The sequence below is a fragment of the Dysidea avara genome, chromosome 11, assembly GCF_963678975.1.
Source record: "Dysidea avara chromosome 11, odDysAvar1.4, whole genome shotgun sequence".
Classification (NCBI taxonomy): domain Eukaryota; kingdom Metazoa; phylum Porifera; class Demospongiae; order Dictyoceratida; family Dysideidae; genus Dysidea; species Dysidea avara.
Window position 1 is genome coordinate 21,215,838 of NC_089282.1, and position 22,264 is coordinate 21,238,101.

General features: G+C 37.8%; 2 protein-coding genes across 4 annotated transcripts; one reads left to right on the forward strand and one right to left on the reverse strand.

The window, feature by feature from the left end:
* Positions 1 to 1,073: 1,073 nt before the first annotated feature.
* On the reverse strand, positions 1,074 to 11,803 carry LOC136238555 (nuclear transcription factor Y subunit gamma-like). 2 transcript variants are annotated; one of them, XM_066029110.1, is made up of 7 exons: positions 11,653 to 11,803; positions 11,484 to 11,603; positions 10,210 to 10,281; positions 10,047 to 10,160; positions 7,357 to 7,485; positions 6,840 to 7,100; positions 1,074 to 1,390 (listed from the first exon to the last, which is right to left on the reverse strand). In XM_066029110.1, exons 1-7 carry the CDS (start codon positions 11,734 to 11,736, stop codon positions 1,091 to 1,093), a joined length of 1,080 nt encoding a protein of 359 aa, XP_065885182.1. In that variant the 5' UTR covers positions 11,737 to 11,803; the 3' UTR covers positions 1,074 to 1,090. The 2 variants fall into 2 exon arrangements, with proteins under 2 accessions (XP_065885182.1, XP_065885181.1); XM_066029109.1 differs by having other exon boundaries at positions 6,840 to 7,106.
* On the forward strand, positions 11,709 to 21,979 carry LOC136238552 (kinesin-like protein klp-20). Of its 2 annotated transcripts, XM_066029105.1 has the most exons (23): positions 11,709 to 11,805; positions 11,865 to 11,919; positions 11,975 to 12,072; positions 12,193 to 12,240; positions 12,426 to 12,509; positions 12,556 to 12,618; positions 12,890 to 12,970; positions 13,340 to 13,419; positions 14,994 to 15,113; positions 17,635 to 17,802; positions 18,009 to 18,163; positions 18,356 to 18,438; positions 18,823 to 18,951; positions 19,008 to 19,112; positions 20,019 to 20,108; positions 20,165 to 20,261; positions 20,522 to 20,664; positions 20,794 to 20,853; positions 20,906 to 21,007; positions 21,119 to 21,220; positions 21,272 to 21,376; positions 21,633 to 21,783; positions 21,831 to 21,979. In XM_066029105.1, the coding sequence occupies exons 1-23, from the start codon at positions 11,803 to 11,805 to the stop codon at positions 21,902 to 21,904; spliced, it is 2,196 nt and encodes a 731-aa protein (XP_065885177.1). In that variant the 5' UTR covers positions 11,709 to 11,802; the 3' UTR covers positions 21,905 to 21,979. The 2 variants fall into 2 exon arrangements, with proteins under 2 accessions (XP_065885177.1, XP_065885178.1); XM_066029106.1 differs by lacking the exons at positions 11,709 to 11,805; positions 11,865 to 11,919; positions 11,975 to 12,072 and adding an exon at positions 12,075 to 12,093.
* The last annotated feature ends 285 nt before the right edge of the window (positions 21,980 to 22,264 follow it).

Here is a 22,264-nt window from a genome sequence, read left to right on the forward strand (position 1 = left end):
AACATGTTTGATACACTGCTAGTTTGGTAATAGTCATGCATCACAAAACGAGCTGCTCGTCTTTGTACAGACTCCAGTTTGTTAATTAACTGTCTGCTGTAAGGTGCCCAAGCTGTAGCTGCGTATTCTAAAGTGGATTTGACGTATGCAAGATACAGATCTTCTTTGATTTTACATGAGCAGTTTGTGAAATTTCTCCTTACAAAACTCAATACAGAGTTTGCCTTTTCGCACACATTGTCTACGCACGTGCTAGTTAAAAGATAGCTTGGAGTCAGTTGATACCACCAGGTATTTGGCACACTCTACCATAACAAGTTGTTTTCCATGAAAATCAAAGTGTCTGACCTATCAAGTGTATTGTTAGGTCCCAAACATAGCTTCATGACCTGGTTCTGCATTAGAATTTTGCAGGCCTGCATCAGATATGCCATCATTAATATTAAAAGTATTGGGGTAGTTACTGTTATCCCATGTAATTTAGTTACAGTTATATAAAATGCAACTAAGTATGTAGTTACTTTCATAAATGAGTTGCACTTGTTTATTAACTTTTGTAATGATTGTTTTGCCCAGAGCAAGGGAGAAGAGAACTATATATAATAAAAGTTTGCAAAAAGAAATGAAGACAAAGAAAAAAACAAAGAAAAATCAAAACAAAATTTTGGTCACTCAAAATGTCTGGAGTGATTTCCTTCAATTTATGGTATACATACTCTCCTACCTGGCCAGCACTTCTGTAGCAAATTTGATTCCAATAGGATGATAAGTGATCACAAAGCTACATAGGTGTGAAAATTGCATTTTCTTTCTTCCTGTTGATATACTCATGATAGTGTGGCACGCCGGCTTCTTGGGCCACACGACACACTTGATAAACGTACGTACATTTGCGTGTGTGTGTGTATGCGTGCATGCGTGTGTGTATGTGTGTGGAGGTGCATACGTACATGTACATGCACGTGTGGCTTTGAGTGTGGTGTTGTGTTGCACGTGTGCTTTGTATATGTGTAGTGTTGTGTTGTGTGTGAGTATGTGTGTGCTGGTATTCACCCACAAAATACAAACAGGCATTCAATTAATATATCAATCACATGTCATGTGGAGACGAAGTTGGTACATCTGTTAGTGAGTGTAACATATTCAGTCCTCTGTGTTGCTGCTGTGACTGTTGTTGCTGCTGAAATCGTTCAAGTTGTTGCACAAGATCCCCAGTACCCTGGTGTGACAGCTGCGTAGTGACAGATGGTACTGATGCTTGTGGTGGGACCAAGTGATCCGAGGGAGCAGTCACGTTGTAGTCTATGGTAGTAACCACTTCTTGTTGGTTGAGTAATGAGTCTGTGTCCACTGTGTGCAGTGTCTGTAAATGTTGTAACTCGTGACCATCCTGGAGAAAATGACAAAGAAACATAATACATAGAATCACAGGCATATTATTAATTACTTAATAGAGGCCATCTATGGGCTCATTCTACAGTTAATGTTATTGAGGAAAAATCAATAGCTCCCATGCAAAACTTTTCAGAATTATTGCACAGTTGAAGATAGCCACTGCAACAAAACAATTCTGTGCTGAGTGAGTTACTTATACAAGTAAAAATTAAAATTAGGAATTTTGTTCGATTAGGGATCAGGAAATGTAACAAGGGACCTAAATACATACTAGTGGACATTAATCCCTATACACATGGGATTAAATGTCCTATCTTCAGGTGTTAGAGACTTACCTTGTTTCCATACTTTTTATTTCCATGATCCCTAATCAAACTTAGAATTCATAATTTTTACTTGTACATGTTTGTTTGCTTTTTTTTGTAACATTATTATGACTGGTGAACCCATGCATACAACATTAGAAGAAACAATGGTACCAGGTTGATTGTTTTCGTCTGAGTGCGTACCCCAACTAACAATTACTGAGGCTATTACGCTTCGTTTGCTATGTTCAAACACAACGTTACAAGCAAAGAACACTATGAGTAGGACCTCTGTAATCAATTCAGTCACAACGGAAAACCTGGACAATTCCCAATACAAATGTATACGGCAGCCATCACACACAAATCAACACCTTGTGCTGTCAGCAAATATACATGGAACACAAAGGAGGACACAGGTAAGTCTATGAAGCATGTCGATTGTATGTACTGTGGTACGTCAAAAGGCCTTGTCAGGCCGAAGCGACATCAAGTAGTGAAATAATCACGCCCGTAGCCTTAGTCGTTATCGAGTTACATAACTTACATTTGTCTGAAGGCAGTCAGGCAGGCAGGCAGTCAGTCAGTAGAAAATTCCACTGAATAATAATAAAAATTAACAACCTATTGGAAGCATTTCAGGTCATACTGAAAGCACTTTTGGGCTTCATTATATACCATACTGGCAAGGCACCAGCACCATGTAGGTATTGTGAGGCTGGATATTTTTGCCCAGAAAAGCACATGATCTCTAATACACAGCACTATCGTACTGTATGATAAATAGCCAAGTTTCCTCTACAGAAAGTATGGGAGTTACACTCAGAGTATGTGACTTATAACAACATTGACACATTATGGTACATTTCAATAAACCATTTTAATTATAACAAGAAAAACTCCTATGACAGGTGTGAGGAAGCAATTTGTACCTGGTCCGGCTTGTGGTTGAGATCTAGAATGGGATACTCTGCTGGCCAGGAGACACTGTACAGTGAGCAAACCATTGCACACTCCACAAATATGAAGCATAAGATTTCTAGGGGGTTTCCCTGAGGGAAATATTGAACATTCAGCCTTTATAGATTGAAATTGGAAGCACTAAAATACCAATGGTAACTGAAATTTATAACAGACTGCTCTATTAGAGTACCACACTGACTGTTCTATTCAAGTAACCAATCAGTATGTAGCTTAAAAGTGGTCCAGGGAAAACCAGACCAGCTGGAGCAGTTCCTATGTTGTTGGTCCAAACATGTCTGGCTTCATATATGTGACTGTCTCTGGGAAAACCGGTCTTATTGCCCATTTAAAAGCATCGAGAAATGCTGGTTTTAAATATTCAGAGTGTTGTAGCTGGCCAATGGTGGTAGCTACGCATATCAAATTTTCACACGTTTTACAACAATTTCTTACCTTCCAGACCATCCACTGAAGTAGTCAGCAGCTAAGTTTCCTGCCATTTTAGATAGTTTTTAAACCGAGGTTGACTGTATCAGGTGAGCTACAAATAGGAGGCAGGCAAGATGGTATTCAAAATTTGAAAAGGAATGTGTTGGGATGCAAGTTATGGACTATTCAGGGCTCAGAACTGGCTAAAATGAAAGGAAATTTATAGCACAGGTCATTGTCCAATACCATGGAGCTGTACAGCCATCTCCTGGTTGGCCAGGGCTCCATCAAGACCCCAGACCACTCGTACGGCTCGCCACTGTGCTCTAAAAAAAGCAGCCAGCAAAAGCAGACCACTTTACTCTGGTCGACTGTGACAGTGAAATTTGATAGTGCATTCATTAAGCTTTGTGTTTGTGTGAAAATATCAAACCTCCTGTCTTGGGCGATAAGACTGGTTTTCACAGATCCAGTCCCATATGTAACTGGATATTAGAAAACCTACCTTTTGGGCACACACAAAATTTTTGGGAAAACTCAAGTCTCAAATGAAAATTTCACTTTAAAAAAAATTAAATTTGTTTGCACATTTGGATAAAGCAACTATTAAATCTTCTTGCTGTGAAGTTTCACCCCCAAAGCTTCTTTTTTCCTAGGAAATATGGATGATTATATCAGACCATGTAGTAATTTCACATGCGTGGGATACCAATTAACTTGGTGTTTGTTCAGGTGCACAATGACACATGCCATTTAATTGCAGAAAAGAACCAAGAATACTTCATTAAATTATCTCTTTTAAAGTATTTCAGATGGTATGGATGAAATTATTCATAAACAAAGTGATTTGTCACCATTTGTCACCCTTATTCACTCACAGAACTAAACCCATTACTACGGTAGTACTATTTAAGTAGGGATCCTCCCCAAAATGACCTGCACTGCCTAAAACGCTGCCTTTAAAATTATCCTTTACGGAATAATATTACATCAAATACAGCATTACAAACAAGAAAACATTTAGACAGCTGGATATAGAATTTTTAATATCACTGGAATTCGAATTTTCAACTGCCTGCCTGCCTGCCAGCCTGATTACAGTTGCAAAGCTAGAGGCCAAACGAAGCAGCGCATGGTTGCCATTTTACGCTACCAATAACAAACCCACCATTGGGATGTGCTTTTTGGGATTCTGACGAGTTTGTGCCCTCTGTACCTTCTTTTATCTTCAATCAGGCTCATTGTCTTCTTGTTGTTGCAATGAAACCATATCGAAGCGTTAGTTTCCCCTATCAATACTTTCCTTGAGCAGCATATTTAGATGCCGCAAACTTGGCTTATGCTCAGTAGATACTTCACGAAAGGTTTAAGGGTACTCTGTACAGTTCCGCATATGGCTTCCCACAAATTGTGTTTTGTGTTATAACTTGGGAACAGATTGAACCATTTTGTTAACTCTTTTTATTCTAAATAAGCTATCACTACTATACAATTTAGTCCAAATTCCATGTTTTAACTCATTTTAGACTACAACAAGTTTGATACTGAAATTTGATTGGCTGAAAACGTGGTCTCTAAATCTCGTAGAGCCACGGTCATGTCCAATAGAGACCACGCTCTGAGGTGATACGAAACACGATAATTACGCGCCTGTAACATTGGCAACGCATGGGCGTTTAAATGGCTAGTAACAGCCATACTGAATTAGAGGGAGGTGTAATGGGCTTGTTTGTACTAATCAACACTACATTACTTGCTTACAAGCAGCTGTCGGGGCACAACAACAGCAACAATGAGTTGTAGTCCAGTCGATGAGTCCATACTTCGATACATAGCACGCGCCTGTAACATTGGCAACGCATGCGCGTTTAAACGGGTAGCAACAGCCACGCTGAGGTCCCGCCATGTAGGGAGGTGTAGAGGGCTTGTTTCTAGTAATTAGCCCATTTACAAGCAGCTGTCAACTCAAGGTACAATAACGAGTTATAGTCTAAATAAGTTAGACGTCAAGAACCACTGGGCTCTACGGGATTTAGAAAACCCTCAGGCCCTTAGTAGCGCCCTCGCTGCGCTCGGGCACTACAGCCCAGGGCCTTCAAGTTTTCTAAATCCCGTAGAACCCTGGTTCTTGACGTCTAACTATTATGTAGAATGCGAGTTACAATTTTTGCTTCTAACTAGAACCAGTCCCACAGTTTACGCCCTAGAGACTTGATTTTTTCAAAATACATTACTCCAAACTGTACAAACAAATGTGCGTTTCTACTTTTGTTCTCTGGTTTCTCAGTTATCAGATACTCTTCTTCCGGATTTGACCTGGTGCTAATCAGTCTTCTTTACCTCTATGCCATTCCTCCACAAAAGGTGATATCAAAAATGACAATCGCTCTTTTAATGTTCAAATACCATGGTTGCCCACCTAAAATTTTCGTGCCTATCGGGTGTAAAATGACGAACTAGTGTTAATTTTAGTATCAAGGTGTAGAAACTGAGGCACCCGTACCTGTTCTATGACCACAGTTATTGTATCTTAATTGCATAACCGGAATGATAATCGGGGTCAATTACGGATTGCTATATTCATTAGACCACAATACAAAACTTACTTCGCTTCCTTCAGGTATATCGCCTCTCTTTCTTCATCTGTGGCAGGTTATTTCGTCACGAAAGACTGGGAGCAGCACGCATTGAAAATCGATTAATAAGCCACAGACTAATTTGATAATTACTCGTGACCATGGGAATCCATTAGTAAACCCCAGCTGTGCTAACTTCAGAAGCCATACATGGAATTGTACAGAGCACCATCTATCAATTAATGAACGCAATCTTGGTTGATTAATAACAATCAAGCACCAAGACCACATCTCTTAACAATGACACACCCTGTTATTATTGGCTTAGCTATATTCATTCATAATGCTAGCACAACGAAAATATGAAATAGTGACATACCGTCTGGTTGACTCAAGATACTCTAATACAGCAGTCACCCTAGTCACACATGTATAGTTGCATGCTATACAGTAGGACCTCCATTATCCGAACACTCGTGTGCCAGTTCAATTATAAAAGTGATAAATGAAACCCATTCATTTATATACAGAGTTCGGTCCAACTACTCTAATAGAACATAAACTTATTCTAATAGAACGCTCATCTAATGACAAAATATTCTAATAGAGCAGTCACTTAATACTGTTCAGACAATCAAGGTCCTACTGTACCACCAAAAAAGCCAAACAGACTAGTGTATATTAAAAAATTATTAGTTTAAAAATGAAGTAGTGATAAAAGGTAGTGAAACAAGAGATTAATGACAGTATTACAGCATAGTTTGGTGGGAAAATCCCTATTTTGGCATTGAACAAAATGATTGTTATAACATGCCAATTGTACGGATTTCCCACCGAGAGATGCTGTAACACCATCTTGTTTCACTGCTTGGATCCCTACTTTATTTTAAAATAAAAGTTAGTTTGTAATGTACAGGACAGTAAATCAGCCATATCTCAGGAATGCTTAGCTAATATTTCAACATGATAGATGAACACCCAGTACCTCATTTAAGCTATAAAACAAGAAATTGACCAATGTGCCAAAAAAGGTAGGTTTTCCAAGATCAGGTCACATATTTGATTTCTGAAAGAGAGTAACCTCTTTTTGCAGCAAAAATACAAGGACAAAAGTCTTGGTCCTAAGTGTCCATGTACACAACCAGATACTTCAATTTATGACACAACTAACATTTGGTTGGTTGAGAACAGACAGTGATGCTTGCTGTTGTTGTAGTTGCATGAGTTGTTGCATCTGCTCCGTGCTGAGGTTTGTCACAGTCCGGTGGATATCAGCAGCTGTTAAATGTTCTATTTCTTGCTGCTGTGGCACAGCATCAGCATCACTGGTGGCAACAGTGCCACTGTTACTGTTAATCAGTTGTTGTATGGCCATTTGGAGACATGTCTGTAATTGCTCAACTGATAATGACTGGAACATGTTTACAGTAGGCTGTTGCTAGCAGAGAGAAAACACACACAAGTACATTGTTTGTATTTGTCACCAGGCAAGAGGAAATATAACAATAGAAACTGGAGGTCCAGTGGTGGGAGTAAACATTGGATTCAAGATCAAACTTCAGCTATAAAAATGACAATCTAAGGAGCTATGGGTTAATGGAAGGCTAAACTTTGGCGAATTTGTAGTGATCTGCTAAATTAGCCCTTGCCGAAATACTAATAAAGTGTGTATCAAAATGTCTACCAACCTTAGTGGTAACATTCCCTGTTGCTGCTTGTCTTTTATTTATCTTAAACAAGATCTCCTCACGAGGTACGATGTCTATGAGGAAGTCAAACATGTCACACTTGGTGATCGCCAGTGCTATGTCACCTCGCTACGGAAACAACAGTCACCATAGCAACAACACTAAAAACGAGTGCCATGCACAGTGAACATCATTAATAGGGTCACACACAGCTACATGAAAATTTTGACACACAATTTGCAAATGTATGCAAACACAAAATCAATTTGAGTACTAAATGTGTGCATTTTGATAGCAAAAAACTGCACACCAATAGCGTGTATTTTGCATGCATGTAATATAAGAACAACAATACTCGATTGTTTGGCTATTGAATTGTTTGCATGCAATTTGCTTAGATATAAAAAACTCTATCTTACAGACATGGGGCCAAGTACATGAGTACTTATACTTAAGTACAGATTTGAAAGTAATTGTACTTCACTTAAATATTCCCCAATGTACTTGTACTTATACTCAAGTACTTTGCTAAGTACTTGTATGTACTTGAGTACTTAAAGTACTTGTAAGTACTGCAAACATTGTACATAGTTTGTACACAGTGGGTGTACAATGAAAATATCAAAATTGTATGAAGGTGCAGTTTACAACTTATTGCGATTCTTCTACTGCCTTCCCCAACCTTACTGTGTATCATGTTGCCACGATTAACAATGTCGCCAATGCTGTTGTTCAAGTCAGTGCGTTTTAAGAGTTTAAGAGAGATAATAGTTGACAAAAACCAACCCCCCTAGGCACACTTACATACTACAATACACTGAATACAGCATATATTTTACTACAGCAAAATGTACTTGTACTTTACTTAATTACTCTCTTGATTGCTACTGGAGTACTTGTACTTGGAAAATTCAAAAGTACTTGTACTTTACTTAAGTACTTTTAAATGCACTTGGTCCCATGTCTGCTATCTTATAAACTAGCAGTTACCTTCTATTGTGTGCATATAATTTGCTAACATGAAAGAGCTCTAATATGTCTGCATGGAATTTGTGTGCAGTTTACCTACATTGAACAACTCTGTCATACAAACATATTGCAATCAAACTGTAGTGTTATTCAGCACGATTTTCTTCATTGCTGTAAATTAACCAGTTAGACAGGCAGGTGATCTCAGAATTAGTGGGTTGTTCAAGTAAATGTGTAGTGCACTATTCTCATACATAATACAGCAGTGTGATATGAAAAAACAAATAACAGCAGCACGATGCAAGAAAACAGTACAAAGAAACCATAGAGATGCCAAAACTAAACCTAAAGTTGGGCACAACCAGCCAGCTGACTACGCTAACGATACAAGAAAACAGTACAATGAAATTATAGGGATGCCAAGATTTCTTATGCTAGAACTAGAGCGTAACCAGCTGACAGACAAATGCTCACCATTGTAGTCTAAAGAAAACTTAGCACAGAAACGATGTACACAAAGAAGCAACCAGTAACCCTGTATTCATGGTGATGGACCTTATATCTATGGACCAGAATAGTGTATCTGTTTTACTTCATTTTATTTTAACAATATTAATGTGAATCTAAATACAGCAAAGCATACAAAATAATGACAATGGTTTGCAAACAGTTGCACACATGCTGCATGCTAGCGGCATCAACATGTGTACAGCTGCATGTAAACTGCACACATACACTAACAGAATATGACTGAATTGCATGTGTGCCTCTGGACAAAACACTCAGTTTGCATATGCAGTGTTACCATATGTTCACATAATGTAGGCATGTGCATGCATGCAGATTTTTATAAGGGATATATGTATGCATGCATGAGACCAAATATATGACAAGTAGTACATATATCCCTTAATTTGGACAGCTGAGATGTTCCACTGTGTCACCATTAGGGGTGGCAAGTTTTCACAGGTGTCAACTAGTGATGCACCGATACCACTTTTTCACTACCGATCCGATACCGATACATTTGAGGCCATAAATGGCTGATACCGATACTTTACCCCACAGGCATCTCACAAGAAACAGCTCGTGATTTCGCCTACTAAACTCATTTGCTAGTTTCATCATTGACTGCAGTTTGCTGGTTTTGTGGCTATCAATTACGCGAAGATAATAGTTTATTGCTTCAATGAATCTTATTTCGTGGCTTACTTCAGTTTCCGCTGCACTAATAATGCTAGTAGTTGGCTTCTTTTAAAGAATTCATGGCTTATATCAGCTTTTGTTCAATTCGCTATGTACGCTGCCATCTTGATAAGTAATTAAATGACATCATTTAAAGTATCGGTTGGTATCGGGCATTTATAGCTTTACCGATACAAGTCCAATACCGCCAAAATAGGGCCGATACCGATACTAGTATCGGTATCGGTGCATCACTAGTGTTAACAATGTTCATTAACACTTTGTTTACCCAATCAGAGGAGAAATGGCCACATGCACCTTTTGACCTCAAAGGAAATGTAGAGTTTACCTGAGATTGGTACTGAATGTTTTAAAGGACAAACTGCATATCCACTTGTGCCAGAGCCCTTACACATCTTCTTTCCCAGCTAATAAACAAGCCTTACCACCAGGCAACATGTTTGGTTTTGTAGTCAGGATAAGACAACCTTCTCTCACCCAATTGTTCACCATACTTCATTATCACTACATATCACCTGTACTGTCCTGCGCTTGGAATCTTCTGTCTGCATCCACGCCCTGAGGGTTAATTCTGATATAAACATCATTATGGCCCTGTTGAGTAGCACAGGGACTTCCCCACTTATCATCTAAACAAATGACATGTTAAATATGTATATAAACAAAGAGGAGAATTACCTTCACTTCTTCGTCCATTTTCATAATTTTCTTTATCCTAGCTAGCGGCATTTCAGGGGATTTCCAGTGCTCCTGAAACAAGATGCATCAAGTATTGTACAGCAATTTGACTGAATGAAGAATAATTTATTTTAAACTTCTTAAGAATTGGCAAGAGCCATTGCTCTTTTACGTTTGGTACAACATGTCTGGAGGTAGAGCTGAAATGATAATTTGGATATTTAACTATTCGTCCAGTGTTTGATTTGATAACACACTATTCGAATATTTGTTAGCACTACAGTAAACTGTGAAGCCAACATTTTGAGATTGTGAACAAAGTAACATATTTACTGGAAAAAATCTATTTTAGAAGAGATAAAAGTAGCTCTCATCATTTACCTTACTGCCTTTTCAATGCTTATAGCATTTTGTTCAAAACTAATCGAATAGTAAAAATTGTTATTTGTTTCAGCACTACCTGGAAGTTGATTACACAACATTATTCATCTCATGATCGGCAAAGATATGTTGAACTAGTTCAACATTATCAACTGAGATTGGTACCAATATTATTCCAAGTCTTTGGCAATGTGTTGCTATTAGCCATCTATAAGCTCCTGATGTCAGTGATAACAAGCCCTAATATAGGCTAGTAAACACCTAGCCTCATGCCTGGTTGATGTCTTAGAACTATGAAACAAGAACAATCACCTCTAACCAACCTCAGCTGATCACAAAACAACACAACTACACAAGAAATGACACAAATACAAACCCATGAGAAAATTTGTAAATGTGTGCATGGTTTACCAAGGAGGTGACACACAGGCACTCACTGTAGGTAGATCTGCGACCACAGTCAAAGCCTAAGTCAAAGGCTACCAAAATTGTGCCAAGTCAATGGTCAAAGGTAAAAGTTTCCAACCCACAATTGAAAAGTACTGAAATATAGTACTGAAATATTGTGCCAAGTCACCTGTCAAAGATCAAAAAAGGCTTAGTCACAGGTCAAAGCGAAATTTCAGCTGGTCAAGACTTTGACCACAGTAGCAGATCTACCTACAGTGAGTGCTTATGTCACCCCTTGTTTACTTGGTGGCCAGACCATTGTACTTGCAAGTTACAACAACCTAGTAAACCCCAAACTTAACCTCATTACAGTGTAATAAATCACCTCATTAGTGACCATGTCATTTAAGTAGGACCAAAACACAGCCAATTCTCTCAAGGTCACATTCTTGGGTCCCAGACTAACAAGGCTTTGCTGTACATTAATATTGAGTGTAACATACATCAGTGAGGCTGGATATCTGATTTCTCTGCTCAGTCCACATGTTGTTCAGCAGGCTAGTCCCCTCGCCATTTTGTTGAGCGATTTTATTCTGCAACAATTGTTCTATAATATTGTTCATCTGTAGAATTGGAAATATTCGCACTAATGAACTGTATGACAAGTTATACCTGTGCTACGCTCAGCTGCTGTCCCTGACCGACGTGTAGTGACGAAGACGCGCCAGTTGTATCCCTCCCTTGAGACGTGCTCATCGTTAAAACGTAGTGGGCTTTATTAAGATCACAGGTATCACGTGCAACACGATGTAAACAAATGCCATGGTGAGAAATCTTACAATTTAATCATATTAATCGAATTCATGTCTTGTTTCGTTGGTTAGGCCTCAGAAAGCGCAGAAAATGTCCGCGTGGCTGTTAGATGCCGTCCTTTCATAGGTGACAATTTGTAGTGTATTTAATATTGCATCACAAAATGCTCCATTGATTGTAGTGAAGGAGAAGCAGGATGGGTGTAAGTGTATCATTAAGATGGATGGGACCCATACTACCATCCTTAACCCTGGTGGATTTAGTGGTAGCCAGGCAAAGGTTTGTGGATGTATGTGAGTGGTACGTTCTCCACTGTGTGTATATACATGTGTAGTGTGTGTGTGTGCACACTATATTTTTGTGAGAGATCAATGTACATTCTTGTATGTTTTCCTTTAGGAGACATCATTTACTTTTGACCACAGCTACTTCTGGGATTCTGACTCTGTAAGTTCACACACATGTGACGTATCATGCACGCATGCACACACACACACACACACACACACACACACACACACACACACACACACACACACACACACACACACACACACACACACACACACACACACACACACACACACACACACACACACACACTATACCTTATACTATAATATGTATCATAGCTTGAAGTCTATGAGGATTTGGGGCAGCCATTGTTGGAAAAAGCCTTGGAAGGATACAATGCAACCATTTTTGCTTATGGACAAGTAATGACCAAGTTCTGCATGTCAATTTATTACCTGTTCACTTCAGACAGGTGCTGGAAAGAGTTACAGTATGACAGGCAGTGACCTGGCCCCAGGAATAATACCATTGGTATGTAGTAGTGTTAAGGGAGCTGTGTGCAAATTTAGTTAGAAATACGTACATGTTGATGTATCTGAATTTCATATGTGTTGACTCATTATGGGATTTAAAATATGGTTTCATGGTCTTATTATTGAGGTCACGAAGTATACCTTAGCTATAATTATGTATTTGGGACCTGAGGTGGCCACTATAAGAGGTGGTCTTATTAAGGAGCTAGGTGCATGGTTGCTAAGTGAATTTCTCTCCTTCCTTCATGTGTTATGTTTTGCATTAACAGATGAACAAACACTTGTTTGAACACATCCAGTCAGCGTCAACCACAGGCAGGCAGTTCCTTGTCACAGTATCCTATCTTGAGGTAACCCATTTTGTGTGCTGTTAGTTGACAAGTTTGTCCATCACACTTTGCTTGCCTTAAGTGCACAGTGGAACCTGTTAATGTGGATGCTTGAAAAGGAGGACACCTCACACCTTCCTAATCCGGACACTTGATAATGGTCCCAAACATTCTATTACTAACCTAGGACACCTTGATGATCAGGACACTATCGGTTGGTCCCAAGGTGTCCTTAATACAGAGTTCTTATTATTAACTCTTGATAGCACCCACTGTATTCAATATTTGTGCACAGCAATTTGAACTGTATAAAATTTGTATGTCAGTTTTTTTATCAACAAGTCACTGATACATTGTATGAATTTGAGTTGACATTTGTAATGTTCTTAGATCTACCAAGAAGTGGTTCATGATTTACTCAATCCTCATGGGAAAGACATGAAAGTCAGGCAACACCCAGCTCTGGGGATGTAAGTGAATGATAGTAAGCATTACCCTAAGAACCTTACTGCCATCTACAAAGAGGGTTAATTCTATGTATCAAGGTTATAAACATTTGAAGTTGTGTGTGGCAGTCACTATACAAGAATGTTTATTGCACATAACTGATACTGTGTGTTTTGACGAAATGTATCAGAATTTGTACATGGAGTGTTCTAATGGAGTGTTTTGTTCATTAGTGACCTAGTAGTACCCAATTTTCAGTTTAAATTTTGGTCTAGTTTATGTCAATAAATCCATGGTGATGTAAAGGATATTGAGTTGATGTGCTATATGTTTGCAAAATTTTGTGAAAGCTAAAGATGTACAAAATGAAAGTAACCGCAGTGTTACCATGACTACTTGGAACAATCATTATTCTAAACTATCTTCTGTGCTTAAACTACCCTAATAAAACAGCTATTAAACCATTTGTAATAGGGCTGAGCGATACTACCGTTTTAGCGATATATCGCGATATTTTGAAAGTATCGATATCACGATGTTTTGTTATTAACTATCATGATACCATGCCTGTACATTACTGTCATTAAAAAGCCATTTGTTATGCAGTACCAGGCTCAAGAATCCTTGTAAGTCATAACCTGGTTACCCCTGCAGAGAGGTGTGAACACCATAACATAACTTCAAAGCATGTGTTACAATAACTGTTACTGTAAACAAGGATGATAGTGGCTAGTTTGATGCTACTTTAAAGATTTCCTGCAGGAATACTGAAGAATACACTATGTAGCACCAGCTATGATTGACTTATTTGTAAGTATCGTGAAGTATTCAGTATTGTGAATAGTGGTTTTAGTATCGATCGTGATACTAAAATGGCAGTATCGCTCAGCCCTAATTTGTAATCTTTCTAAAGGTTAGATGTTGCAATAAAAGGTCTTTTTATCAGAGATACTATAGCAACGGCAACTTTAAGACAGGCACCACCACTAGATGCACTTTACATCAGAGCAGTCACTACAAGTATAAAGATTTTACCTTTAATCATGTATCATGCTATCAACACAGAGTATGCCTGCTAGTGATACTTGTCTAACTTGTAAGGGCATCCCTCAATGCAATATATTTATGTGATCTAATTAGTTGCCCTCTGTAATTCTGTCAAATTCAATAGACCATGCAGTCTGGTTACGTGAGATGAACAAGCTTCATGGTGTCTTGTGGCTATAGTGGTGGAACTAGACATTTTGGAACAAGAAAGTTTTGGCTCATTGTTATTGCAATACAGAGGTTTTCCTCATATGGAAGTAAAAATGTACAAAACCAATCTGTTGGGAGAAAAATCATTGCAGACTTCATTATGGATTTTTTCTAATTCAGGTAGTATTTAGAAGTTTCACTGTATAAAGTAAAGCACTTTCATGGTTAATATAACAAGTAGGAAATTTGTGGAAAATGGTCATTCATGGCTGAAAGCAAAATGATAAAATTTTTCAGAATTTCACTTTACTATGTATTGTTTGTTGCTATGGCAAAGAAGGTGTCCATGTATGCCAGGTCAATCCAGGCATTGACACACTGTATCACTTTCTTGTGTTAGATATGTGGAAGGTTTGGCAGAGATTGTGGTACGAAGTGGCAGCGACATTGCACGACTACAAGACCAAGGGAACAAGGTTAGAAGAATGGCCGCCACTGATATGAACGAACATAGCTCAAGGTACTTGTGAGTGTGTACTCATTTGTATGACACTATCAAATATTCTGATTGTGTTGTAGCAGTGTATGGTAGTGTAGTTGTCAGTCACCTGTATACTAGATCCTTAGTTATCCAAACACCCTCGGTTATCTGAACACCAAACAGTGACTTTTCTATTAGAGTATTTTCTCAATAGTGTATATACATTCTATGGACAGGACTCTGCATATAAATAACAAAGGTGTACAGATAACCCACTATAAAAATTAAAAGCTTTTAAGTAATAAGTTGAGATCACTGAGTTTCACCTAGGGAAATTTGCATCTTGCATTTTGTCAGAAATAGTGCTCTGCGATATATCGGTAATACCGTTTATCGTGATAAATTATCATAACCGATTATCATACCATGTCAGCATTTGATAACCGATATATCGAAATACCGGTATATCGATGAATACGGTTTAGGATTGCTTTTAACCCAGCCTTTGGTGTTTAATTATCCAATTTGTTGATGGGTTTAGTAGACACACCCTAAACAAAAACTTGAGGTTGTCACATTACAACACATGCTTACTTGTACTGAACTATATATTTTTTGGTTTTTGAGATGATACCGCTTCAATACTAGTGATGCAATAGTTACAATAACAAGCTAACTATATATCGATATACCGCGATATTTTCCTGTTACTAATACCGTGTATTCAAATTTCAATACCGCCAAGCTCTAGTCAGAAATAACAAAATGCTTGTCAGGAGTGCTGTATGTACTGTAGTTTTGTGTGTAATAACCACTATAAATGCAATAAGTAAAATGGCTATAGTCAGTTTGCTTTCACCTGAGCCCTCATTTCTTGCTAGTAACTCTTGTTACATGGGCCAGCTGCCCAAAACATTTGGTTGGGTTGTGAAGCCCTTTAACCACCCAAACTGTTTAAAAGCTCTTTGATAAAGGAAAAAACAAGTTAGTAAGTTATGAGGCTTTAAAAATTATCCCATACACTTAGTATGGACTATTTAAGTACACAAACATGTTTACAACATGAAAATATGCTTGTTCCAGTAGGGAGTGAACACATGTTCACCTCTTTGATATTATTATATTTGGTGGGGCTCAGGTCTCAGGTGAACACATTCAACTATAGTTTCAGTTAGGCAACACCCAAAAGTACATAAAGAAACTAAAGAGTATAGAATAGTGTATACTAACCCTAAAGTTATATCGTACTGTATAGTAGGGACCACAAAGGTTTGGGCATGGCCCATGAAAAAACATCACTCAGAAACCAGCCTCATATTTCCCTGACGACGATGAAGCAGTATTGGTTAAGTAAGTAAAACTCAAACAAGCCTTCAGATCGACCTGAAATGCTTTCAACAAGTTGCAATGATTTTTTTTTATTGAACGGAATTTTCTAGTGACTGACTGACTTCAGACAAGCATAACTTGATAACAGCTAAGGCTACAGGCTTAATTTTTTTTCACTATTCGACGTCGCTTCAGCCGGACACGTGCCTTTTGGCATACCGCAGTACGGACAATGCATTCTTCATGGACTTACCAGTGTCCTCCATCGTGTCCCATTCATCTTTGCTGACAGTGAAAGGTGTGAATTTGGCGATAGCTTGGCTTCCCTTCGTAACGACAATTGTCCGTATTTTTCATATTGGCTACTTTGATTGCAGAGGTAGTATTCGAACAGTTCTTGATTTGTAATGCTGTGTAACAGGTTGAACATAGCTGACAACGAAGTGTAATGGATACTTCACTTTTCAGACAATAATTGATAGCTGGGGTGCACGGCGCCATTTCATAATTTTATTTTACAAAAAAGGTTAACAAACAAGTACACAAAAAATTGGAATTTTCAACTAGAGTAGGGACCATAGCACATTGCTAAAAAGTACTGAAACAAGCTGGAGTAGTGTGCGATATTAAATCACAGTAAAACAATAAGAAGTGTTATATCCCTACTGTGCATTTCCATCATGGTATCTTGAACACATTAGGGATATAACACTTCTTATTGTTCTACTGTGATTTAATATTGTGCACTGATTCAGCTTGTTTCAGTACTTTTTATAGATGTGCTATATATGGTCCCTACTCTAATTGAAAATTCCAAAAAAAATTAGTACTTATAATATAATAAGGTTACCCTTTAAACCAAAAATAGTGTTAAAGTGAAAAGGCTAATTTAATGATAGAATTGAATTTTGTCACTGATATGCAGATTTAAAGCTGTGGCAACATGCCCATTTGTGTACTGTTTACAAGGTGCATTAGTGCTATAATAAAGCCATCAAGAAAACTCATTGGTGTGTTTGAGGAGTCTTGAGGATTTAAAAATATCCCATCATACATTAGAACATGTTTTAGTGTGAATATGGTGAACTTTTAACATGTACAAAAACATGATTGTTTCAATACAATGTCATTGGTAGAGGATACCTGTTCATCTTTTTGATAGTACTGGGATGGTTGTTGTTGCTGTATTGTATGGATGCTTACAATGCTAACATGTCTTACACCCTTACAGGTCTCACAGTGTGTTCATTGTTCACGTGAAGCAAAGAGCCGATGATGACACCTTAGGACAAGGCTTGACTGCTAAAATTAACCTGGTTGATTTAGCAGGTTCTGAGAGACAAAATATGGCAGGCACAGATGGCCAAACGCTACGAGAAGGAGCCTACATTAATAAAAGGTACGTACTTCAGGTTTGTCTGCATTACTGGGTAAAAAATAAACAAACTAGTCAACCATATTTTTGAAAGATAAAAACTTTTCTTTTTGTTGCATGGCTTCCTCATAAAATGGAAAGTGAATAGTATGATTGGCCAAAATGTTGAAATTGGTTCGATGGCTGACTCTTAGATGTATCAGTATTATATTTGTTTCTTTCTTTCACAGTTTAAGTGCATTAGGGAACGTTATTAATGCTTTGGCAGACCAGAGAAAGAAGATGACCCACATTCCTTACAGAGACTCCAAACTCACTCGTATCTTACAGGAATCTCTTGGTGGCAACTGTTTGACTGTAATGGTGGCAATGCTGTCACCTGCAGGTGAGTTTTATATTCCTATCAGAAAATAGTTGTGTCATCTCTATTGTGGAACCAGGAATTTTAGTTGTAATATATGTACGTGGATGTTGGCTCTTTTCAGCCATAAATTGAGGCCAGAATCTTTGTGAAAGTTTCAAATTCAGAGCGTTTTGTAAAGTGTTAATGCTATCAGAGACTTTTTACTTTCTGTAGATTACAATTATGCTGAGTCACTATCAACATTGCAGTTTGCTAACAGAGCTAAGAATATTAAGAATACAACAAGAAAGAACGAGGTAGGCTTACTGCTATGTTTGCTGCTTGTAACATGTTATAATCCGGCTGTTTATGGGTCTGACAACTTGCTGAAAACATTACGTGCATGTATCATGTGTTACAGTACATACACCCAAGAGCCACTACATATGATGCAACCATTATTTTTGCATGACCTCATATTATTCTAGTGTTGATGTTGTAATTTGGAACACTGTCCCATTCTACCATTCATGTGGGGTGGTATGCCATCACATGTGATGTTACGAAAGCAAATATGTGTGATGTATATCCATACTGTTGCTATGGTTACTGCTCTGCTCCATCCACATCTCAGGGTGTGCTAGTTGACAAAATTCCACACTACATACATGTACTTACTGTGTGCTGTGTCCTTCCTATAGGATGAGAACACAAGAGTTATTCGTGAGTTACGTGAGGAGATAGCCCGTTTGAGAGAACAGATGAAGGCTGGACAATTTTCAATGGGCCAAGCACCATCTGCCAACTTAGAACAAGCTGAAAGAATGGAGGTACATGTAAATAATTATATAAACAAATCAAGCAACTTTTATTATCAATGGTTTAGAAAATGATTCAAGATCTTGAGTTGGCTAAGAAAGAAACTTGGGAAGAGAAGGAACGCCTCTCAGCACAATATGAAGATGAAAGAACAAAGAATTTAGCTAGTAAAGTGAGTATTTTAATTGTTTAATATGCAAACGTATTCTTTTTTGGTGACCTGCAAACCAAATCACAATTGGGCTGAGTATTTTTCTCTTTTATTTTTGGATTCTGCGTAAGAAATTTTTATTGGTTATACTGTAGAATTAGAATAACTTACAAACACTGAAATTTTTATAACAATTGTACTGTTGTGTAGAAAGGTCAGTTAATAAACCAGGAAACAGTTAATGTCATGTTCAGGCTTGGCATATTGCGATTGTGTGTAATATTCATCGGCACTAGTTATATGTAACCAATAAAATTCCACAAATATAGCAAATACAGCTTACAGGGTAGGCTGTTTATAGGAAACGAATAATCAAATTTAGTGTGTCAATAGTTTAAATAGTGTAACGAGTGAATACAGTGCAAGTCAAACAGTTTCAATATGTTATTTTGTTTGAATTGATATGATTTGTAAGCCTCTATTTAAAATTCCGTAGTAGTACTTCAAATACACTAGATATACCTTTGCTAGAAGAATAACTGGAAATATATATTTAAAACCATTACAAGTATAATTACAAACTTGCCAAAATCCAGTCACAAATACTTCAATAATTTGTAGAAGCTTAGTTGCTTTGCATTTGAATATTTACTGAGCCTGAGGTATTTGACAACTGAACAAATACGTGAGCGGATCAAATATTTGCTTCAGCTGTCGTTATAAATACACAATGGAAAAACCATCTTTATTAACATGCCTGTTTGCAAATAGGGTTACTGTAGATTTTTACATTTTAAAACGTCTTTGAAAGACTTTTATTGCAGCAAAAAGTGTGCCAAAACTTCTTGGTCTCGGAGATGCTCCACTGTAGCACTTTTGTTTAGAACAATACCGTACAACCATGTTGAAATAACTCTCCAAATACAGGGTATATTGGACATGGTGATGGATACACTGAAGAAGGGACACCAAGAGATGCACCAACGATTGGTTGGCCTTCAGAATGAAAGAGACAAAGTATTACACAAGCTAGTGATGCAGTGATTGTGAAGTTACTTTCTTTCCCTCTACAGCTTGCTAGTGAATATCGAGAGAAGAAGAAGCTTACAGACAAGCTTAAAGAAGATTTGCAGACTAAAATAAATGAATATACAAAGTTAGCAGAACAAGGTTTGGTGTGTGTGTTCGTTCACCAATAGAATATCTGTGGCCTACACCTGTAGTACTTTGGGATGATGTTTTAATGTTTGCCATTACGTGTACATTTTAAAAGGATGTGTGGATGTGTATGCTGTGTAACCTGTCCAATTAGGCCAGGCATGTTTGGGACCTTTTTGACATGGTCACTATAATGAGGTGGTCTTATTGGGGCTCACTGTACAAGCATGATGACTGGCTATTCAGTAATTACTGTTTTGGTCCCTCACTAGGGGGTCATGATGAACAAGAGTCAAAAGCTAAGGTGGCCATAATTCACTCCATCAAGGACCAATTGAAACAAGAAAATGAAGCAACAAAAACATTACGGAAAGACTTGAAAGAAATACAGGACAAAATAAAAGCTGAAAAAGAAGTGAGTTGCTCCTAATATCAACCAGGCCATTAGCAGGTGGTGGGTTTACATTTTAATATCCACATAAACAGGTTCCAGCGTATTGTACAGTATGTTGGGGGTACATGTATATGCTGTGCTTATTGTCAGGGTGTAAAGACACATACTTCACTGCTGCAAACAAATGTTGAGCTACAGACAATTCTTGAGGTAAATTCCCACTATTCTATTTGTAAATAATGTATGAAGAATTATACTCCAGTCTGACCAAAGGAAAAAACTGGAAGAAGAAAATCAAGTGATGTTACAAGAGCGACTGGAAAGTTTAAAACTTGAAGTGGAACAAGAAAAGGCTGAACTAAGGGTAGGTAGTATGTTCGTTTGTCTATGCGTGTGTGTGCGGTATGTGTAAGGGTGTTTTGTCTGTTTTTGACTCAGTCCCATTGTTGAGTTCTGTTACCATGGTGATCCACAGCTCAAGGTCACTCAAGGGGAAACATACAAGTTGGAGGAGTCAGTTAAATTGGAGACAGAACTGATTGAGCTCCGAGCAGAACGGAACATGATGGCCTTACAAGTAAGCTAATAATTCAGTCATCTTCCCACGCTTACAACTGGTGTGCGCTAGATAGAAGCATTGAGTGAAGAGAAGAAAAGACTCAGTTCTGACATAGTTGAATTACAGAATAGAATGAGAGATGAACTGGAAATACAACAATTGCAACATTTTAAGGTGAAATGTGCTTTGTGAATGTTACACGTTTGTGCAACTGATGTAGTAAGAGTTCCCAGCCATGGTTGATCGACACTGTAAATAATTTGCAGTAAAATTTATTGCCCAATATGCAAGCATTTGCTATTAAAAGTAACTCAACGGTACTGGTATTGTAGCTGAGTGGCCAGTGCCAAGAAACTAAATGATTGGTCTGTAGATGTGTAGGGATCACTTAGAAGTAGTCAATACTGACCATATTGTATGTTGTGTGTAGGTGTTCAGGACATACCGAGAGGCTTTTGAGTCCCAAAAACTCACCATTGAGCAACGATTTCGTGGACTGCTAGAGGAATCCATACAAGATGCCATATTTCTAGCAACAAATAATGCTGAACTTGTAGATGAAAACAGGAGGCTTAACGAAGGTAAGATATAGTTTAATTTCTTCTTTTCCAAGTATATTCTCCTTTAGATATTGCAGCAATGAAAGATGCCCTGTCAAAAACTGGTTCTTCATTTCCACAAATGACTTCTGTACAGCAATAAAATTATGTATATAGATATATTTTTAAACACACAAATATTTTTAATATTTATTTGAAATATACATAAATACCATAATTAATTGCACAGCTAAAATAATTCGATTGTGGATTTTAGTTTCATATGGCGACAGGCAACAGCGTTACTAATTCTTCTGTCGTAAACGAAAGACTGTTACCAGAAACTTCAACGAATGAAGAATCCGACGTCACATCCAGGAGTAGATCATACAGCAGTGTGGAAGATTACTTATCAGTGATACATTCACCAGAAACGAAACGCAAAAATGCAGCAATGTTCTTACGATCTGTAAGCGAAGAAGTGAACAGCATGAAATTCCCCGACATTATTGATGATCATAGG